This window comes from Monodon monoceros, unplaced genomic scaffold (genome assembly GCF_005190385.1).
Source record: "Monodon monoceros isolate NGI ecotype Baffin Bay Population unplaced genomic scaffold, NGI_Narwhal_1 Super_Scaffold_22, whole genome shotgun sequence".
NCBI classification, from domain to species: domain Eukaryota; kingdom Metazoa; phylum Chordata; class Mammalia; order Artiodactyla; family Monodontidae; genus Monodon; species Monodon monoceros.
This window is the reverse complement of record NW_021703779.1, coordinates 47,614,362-47,621,345: the sequence shown is the minus strand read 5'-3', so window position 1 is coordinate 47,621,345 and position 6,984 is coordinate 47,614,362. Positions and strand designations below refer to the sequence as shown.

General features: G+C 48.8%; 1 protein-coding gene and 1 non-coding gene across 2 annotated transcripts; both read left to right on the top strand.

Moving 5' to 3' along the window:
* The first annotated feature begins 1,688 nt into the window (after positions 1-1,688).
* Positions 1,689-6,984, top strand: LOC114905650 (trophinin-like). Its single transcript, XM_029239989.1, has 7 exons — positions 1,689-1,768; positions 2,205-2,296; positions 3,009-3,088; positions 3,182-3,224; positions 3,615-3,677; positions 4,226-4,340; positions 5,134-6,984. Exons 1-7 carry the CDS (start codon positions 1,691-1,693, stop codon positions 6,982-6,984), a joined length of 2,322 nt encoding a protein of 773 aa, XP_029095822.1. The 5' UTR covers positions 1,689-1,690.
* On the top strand, positions 3,863-3,991 carry LOC114906668. The gene has a single exon (XR_003796485.1). It is a non-coding gene; the product is annotated as a small nucleolar RNA SNORA11 (small nucleolar RNA).

Genomic DNA, 6,984 nt, shown 5'->3' with positions numbered 1-6,984 from the left:
CCTACTCAGCTACCATCCAAGGCCAAATTACCTCCATCCGAACTAAGAAAACCTCCAAAGCCAAGAAAGCAACTGTTAAGGACACAAATACTGACACTGAACTCCTAGAGACCCCAGATGCCACTGAGACAGCTACCAGGCAGATTGAGGCCTCAGCAGCAGCTATCTGGCCCAAAAAATCCAAAGTCAAGAAGGCTGCCTATAAGGGCCCAAATTCTGCCTGTGAGATCTCTGAGGCCCCACCTGCCAGTCAAATGGTCACAAAACAAGCCCTAGCAGCCACCCTCCGGGTCAAGAGGTTGCCACTAAAGCCCGGACAACTGAAAGCCAGACTCAAATTGACAAAGGGGCCCAGGCCAAGATGACTACCCCTCAGATCAATATAAGTGCCCTTGAGACTCAGGTTGTTGCTGCTGTCCAGGCCCTGGCAGATGACTACCTGGCTCAGTTGAGTCTGGAGCCCACAACCAGGACCCGGGCCAAGAGGAACCGAAAGGTGAGATCTCTGACATTACCGTCCTTAACTCTGTACTTCTTTTCCATTCCTATCTGTCTGGTTTGTTCACTTGTTCTTTTAAGTTTACTGAGCCAGTCCCTGCATTCACATAGGCTGTGAGAGATGCTGAGAGGAATGTGATATAGTTCCTGCTGCTTTGCAGTTCAAAGATTGGTGGGGAAATAAGACATCCATACACTTAGCTACAAACTGGATATAATTCAACTTGTATTTATCAATACATAGTAGTTAGCATGGACCAGGCTTTGTGTTGGGTATAGTCACACAGGTTATGCTTTTATGTTTTAAAGTAACTCTTACCAGCTAGGTCCCAGTGTTACAGATAAGAAAACCAAGTCCCAGAGAGGTGAAGTGACTTGTTGAAGGGGTACAGCTAGTAGAGCCAGTGGTGGCCAAAAGAAGAGGAAGAACCAGACCCTGCCCTTGGGTTGCTCCTGTCTTGGCAGGGAAATGAAACTCCTGCCTGGAAGACAGTGAAAGACAAATCTAGAACTCAGTGTGGCTAATGGTAAGGTCAGGACTCCTACAGGGAGGGTTTAGGTGACTTTCAGGAATAGGCAGGGTGAGGAGACAGAGCCATCTCTTTCACCTGGTGATTTTGGACCTTTCTGCTTTCTGATGATGCAGTCCAAGCATCTGAATGGGGATGAGAGAGGTGGTGGTAATTATAGGTGGATTCCATGGGGCCAGAGGCCTCCGCTATCCCGAGATGTGGCCATTTTGCAAGAAAGGGTAAGAATCCAATGCTGCCCAATCTCTTCTCTTCTTCACCTGCCCTCTTCTCTGTCATTCTTCCAAGTTTTATGAAAACATATTGAGATCTCCCCATGTATTCCTCTTCTCCCAGGCAAATAAGTTGGTGAAATACCTGTTGGTTAAGGACCAGACAAAGATCCCCATCAAGAGCTCAGGTAGAGTCATCCCAATCCTCCTCCCTGAGCTCTCCTTTCTACTCCCCTCTCCTCCCTGCCCTGAGGGTAACAATTTAGTTTTATGGCCTCTTCATTCTCTCATCTATCCTCCTCTGCCCTTTTCACACTCTGTCATGGCTGGCATCTCCCATTAACACAGTTCAGGACTCAGACTACACTAACCCCATAGGGCTGGCAAAAGGGCTGCAGCTCTGTGGTCCCTTCTCAGCCCAGCTGCTCCCACCTCTCCCTTCCTGCAGACATGCTGAAGGATGTCATCCAAGAATATGATGAATATTTCCCAGAGATCATTGAACGAGCAAGCTATGCTCTGGAGAAGGTGAAGGGACATCCTCTGTGGGATGGGCACAATGGGGAAGTCTTGAATGGAACAAAGGTGTACACGTCCCTTTGCGGGGGACCACAGAGGCTCCCTAATCCAGCCCCATCACTGTGCAAATGAGCAGACGATGGCCTAGGGAGGGACGTAGACTAGCCTCGGGTCACACAGCAAGTACAGCTAGGACCCAAGCCACCCAGCTTAGTCCTGGCTTCTGTCTACTGCTGGACATGTCCTGTAGTGTATTTCAGTTGCTCACCTCTCCCTTCCATCCCCCATTATCTGTCTCCCTAGAGTCCCATTAAGCATAAAGACTATTTTGATAACAATAGTACATTTGTTACCTGTTTGCTATGTTAGTTAAGTGCTTTACATGAATTGTTTCACTGCCTAGGCTGAATTTTGTGACCTCACAGGCTATTCTTTTACTTGGCAGATGTTTCGAGTCAATCTGAAGGAAATTGATAAACAAAGTAGCTTGTATATTCTCATCAGCATTCAGGAATCCTCTGCAGGCATCCTGGGAACGTAAGCTGGGAAAGGGCTGGGATGGGAGGGAGGCTTCTGCTTTTGTCCATGGTACTACTCCATCCCTGTCCTCTCCCCACATCCCCTAGGAAGTCAGGAAAGACAGAGCCTAAAAACCCCTTTTCCATATCCCACATGTAGTTGGAGCCCTACACATAGTAGTCGTGCCTGTTTATGATTGAATGGAGGTTGTAGGTCCTCCTGGACCTACAGGAATGACCTGGAGGCAGGTCATTCCTACTGTCAAGTTTTCTGTATCTCCAGAAGCTTCCCTGTTGTTGCTTGTCTCTTCCTATTGACCTTGGTAGAGTGGTTCCCAAGGGAGGGCTTCCTGGTATGAGTGAATCATGAGGGTTGAAGGGCAGGAGCATCAGTGGGGCCATGCCTAGAATTCTTTTGGAGCTGAGGGGTCTGGAAGAGAAAGAAGGGACTCATATTGGCTGGGTATCCGGGTTGTAGTGGGTTGACAAATACAAGTACAATTCTATCCTCTCAGCAACCTGGGGAGAGGAAAATGTGATTTTCCCATTTTATGAATAAGAGAGTCTAAGTGCCTTGCCCAGGGTCACATAGAGCTTGAAGCATAGACTGGGCAGAATTCTCTCATATCTGAAGAATCTGGGAGAAGCTAACCTAGTAGGCTGGCTGGTGTGTATTTTTTTGCAGATGGCTGCTGGATGTAAACCTTCTCTCTGTCCCATTATTTCCCTAGGACCAAGGACACACCCAAACTAGATCTTCTCATGGTGATTCTGAGTGTCATTTTTATGAATGGCAACAAGGCCAATGAGGGTGAGTTGCTGGGCTGGCAGCTGAATGGGGGGTCATGGTCGGAATTCCACATGTTCATTTTCTATCGCTGTTTCCTTTTGCCTCCCCTTGCAGCTGTCATCTGGGAGTTGCTGCCCAAGTTGGGGCTGCACCCTGGGTATGATTGGGCTCTGTCAGCAGTTGCTGTCCGTGTTGTCCTTTGGCAAGAGAGGATGGTCCCAGGATTGCATCAGCCTGGTGGTCTGGTGGAGGGGGCAGGGTTGCTGGACTGGGTGGATGGGGAAATGGTCCTGAACTCTCTGCTTCCCCTTTCTCCTATGTTCTTTCTCTGTTCTAAGCTGATATATAAGATAGACCTTCAGGGCATCCCTGATAAAGAACCATCTGGCCTCAACTGCCTGCTTCCAGTGACCATGTGTTCACTACTTTCCTGAGTTCATTGAGATGGTCTTATGTACTAGAGAGGTCTCTTCCATGTTGGGAAATGCCTCTGCCCCCATGTGGGAAGTTCTGATCTTGGTTCATGGGTTGTTTTTCCCATTGTTAGGGTAAGGCACTCACTCTTTGGGGAAGTGAGGAAGCTCATCACAGACGAGTTTGTGAAGCAGAAGTAAGTGGTGTTTTGGGGCTTTGTCAGGCCATGAAGTGTTCTGAGTGTGCCGATCTGGTCCAGAAAGTGCTCGATTGCCCTTTTCTTACACTACCTTTAGAGGTATGGGCATCCTGTTCCCTAGAACTGAGTCCATGGTGGACCATACCAGGGCTGGGCCAGACCAAACACAAGGCCCTTGCTGTGGGGTGTGCTCAGAGCAGAATGCCCAAAGAATGGCTCCTCTGTTTACAACACACCCGATAGAAACTTGGGTTTACTCCTCACAGGTGGCAGGATACTTTGGCCTCCCTGTGACACCATGCCCTATACATGCGTCCCCTGCCACACCAAGTGACTACTTTGCACAGGGCCAATGGGAAATGGCTCAGTATTGGAGGTCAAGACCATGAACTGTGTTTTGGAGTGAGTCTAGGGAAGGAGGGCCTTGGAAATCCTTCTCCAGGAGCTGAGTTTAGTTTTTCTTTGGAGGAGGTTGCCACCTGGTCCCAAGTGGTTAGACAACAGGTTTGCTTGGTTAGAAGCAAGTTTCATTTCCTTTCTTCAAGGTATCTGGAATACAAGAGGGTCCCCAACAGCAGACCACCTGAATATGAGTTCTTCTGGGGCTTGTGCTCCTACCATGAGACTAGCAAGATGAAAGTTCTCAAGTTTGCATGCAAGGTAATAGGAGAGCTGCCCTGACTTGGCATATTAAGGGTACAGGATGTCTCTGGCTGGGGTAGGCAGTGTACAGGGATGGGCAGGTATAGGGAAGTCTGCAGTTCATATATAAGCACATGGAACTTCATTTATGTCCCAGAATGCTGCTTGACATAAAGTTTACATTGTTTCATTCATGTTCATACTTCGTATTAGTCTCCTCAACTGCCATAACAAAATACTATAGACTGGGTGGCTTAAACAACAGAAAATTATTTTATCATAGTCCTGAAGGCTGGAAGTCCTAGATCAAGGTCCAGCAGTGTTAGTTTCTAGTGAAGCCTCTCCTCCTGGCTTGCAGATGAATACCTTCTTGCTGTGTTCATGGTGGTGAGAGAGAGTCTCTTCTTATAAGGACACTAATCCTATTGGATCAAGGACCCACCATTATGACCTCATTAAACTTTACTTCCATAAAGGCCTACCTCCAAATATAGTCACATTCGAGGTTGGTACTTCAAAATATGAATTTTGGGGGGACACAAACATTCAATCCACAACATACTCTCTTATCGTTTCCCATATTACAGATGAAGACACTTAGGCTCAGTGAGATTAAGTAGCTTGTCCAAGGTCACACAGCACCTAAGTTATCGAACTGAAATTGGATCTCAGGACTGACCCATGATAGAGTCCCAACAACAAAGACTTTTTTTTAAATGCTACTATTAGTTTTATACAAAGCCCATGGTAGGTATTTAATACATAATTACAAATGTTATTTTTCTTATAATGATTGTAATTCTCATTTTAGGTGCAGAAGAAAGACCCCAAGGACTGGGCCGTGCAGTACCGGGAGGCAGTGGAGATGGAAGTCCAAGCTGCAGCTGTGGCTGTAGCTGAGGCTGAGGCCAGGGCTGAGGCAAGAGCCCAAATGGGGATTGGAGAGGAAGCTGTGGCTGGGCCCTGGAATTGGGATGACATGGATATCGACTGCCTAACAAGGGAAGAGTTAGGTAATGATGCTCAGGCCTGGGGCAGATTTTCACTTGAAATTGAGGCCAGAGCCCAAGAAAATGCAAATGCCAGCACCAACATTGACTTCAGCAGAGGAGCTAGCACCAGGGCTAGCTATAGCGATGGTGCTAGTATTAGCTTCAGTGGTGTCCCCAGCCCCAGTAATGTCTTTGGTGACAGGGCTGGCATTAGCTTTGGTGGAACATGCAGCACCAGTGCCAGCTTCAGCAGCGTAGCCAGCATTTGCTTTGGTGGCACACCCAGCACTTGCTCCACTTCCAGTGGTGGAGCCAGCATTAGCTTTGGTGGTGCAGCCAGCACCAGCTCTAGTTTCAGCAGTGAAGCCAGCATTAGCTTTGGTGGCACACCTTGCACCAGTACCAACTTCAGTGGTGGGGTCAGCTCTAGTTTCAGTGGCCCACTCAACACCAGTACAAGTTTCAGTGGTGGAGCCAGCTTTGGTTTTGGAGGCATACTCAGTACCCCTGCTGGCTTCAGTGATGCACTCAGTATGAGCACCAGCTTTGGCAGTACACTCGGCACCAGTGCAGTCTTTAGTGGTGCACTTAGCACCAGCACTGGCTTTGGTGGCACACTCAGCACTAGTGTCTACTTTGGTGGCTCTCCCAGTTCCAGTGCCAGATTTGGTGGCAAACTCAGTACCAGTATCTGCTTTGGTGGCTTTCCTAGCACCAGCACTGGTTTTGATGGTGTACTCAGTACCAGTGTCTCCTTTGGTAGCTCTTTCAGCAATAGCACTGAATTTGGTGGTACACTAAGCACCAGCTTCTGCTTTGGTGATTCTCCCAGCACTAGTGCCAGCTTTGGTGGTACACTCAGCACCAGTCTTGGCTTAGGTGGTGCACTCAACACCAGTGCTGGTTTTAGCAGTGCTGTCAGCATTAGCATTGCCTTCAACAGTGCACCCAGCGCCAACTCTGGCTTTGGCAGTGTGTTCAGCACCAGTACTGACTTCAGTGGGGCACCTAACACCACTACTGACTTTGGCAGTGCTCCCAGTACCAGCATTGGCTTTGGTGGAGCCCCCAGCACCAGATTCTGCTTTGACAGTGTGTCTAACACCAACCTATGTTTTGGTGGCCCTCCTAGTACAAGCACCTGCTTTAGTGGTCCTACCAGTGCCAGTTTTGGTGATGGACTCAGCACCAGTGCTGGTTTCAGCTTTTGTGACGGGTTAAGCACCAGCACAGGATTTGGTGGTGGACTGAGCACCAACTCTGGCTTTGGTGGTGGACTGATCTCCAGTGATATCTTTGGTGGTAGGCTGGGCACCAATGCTGGTTTTGGCAGCACACTTGGCACCAGTGCTGACTTTAGTAGTGGCCTCAGCATCAGTGATGGCTTTGGCGGTGGGCCTAATACCAGCTTCGATGGAAGACTGAGCACCATCATTGGCTTTGGCAGTGGTTCCAACACCAGCACTGGCTTTACTGGTGAACCCCACACCAGCACCGGCTTTATTGGTGGACCCACTTCCATTGTTGGCTTTGGCAGTGGACTGAGCACTGATGCTGGCTTCAACGGTGGACCAAGCAGTAGTGCTGGCTATGGCAGTGGACCGAGCAATGCTGCTGGCTTTAGTGGTGGAGCCACCAGCCTTGGTGCCTGTAGCTTCTCCTATGGCTAG

Excerpts from the sequence above, each read along its gene's own strand:
- LOC114905650 (XM_029239989.1), top strand. The coding sequence starts at position 1,691 with ATGCTGAAGGATGTCATCCAAGAATATGATGAATATTTCCCAGAGATC. Across the intron at positions 3,089-3,181 it reads TGGCAACAAGGCCAATGAGG|CTGTCATCTGGGAGTTGCTG; the intron begins GTGAGTTGCTGG and ends CTCCCCTTGCAG. Across the intron at positions 4,341-5,133 it reads TTCTCAAGTTTGCATGCAAG|GTGCAGAAGAAAGACCCCAA; the intron begins GTAATAGGAGAG and ends TTCTCATTTTAG.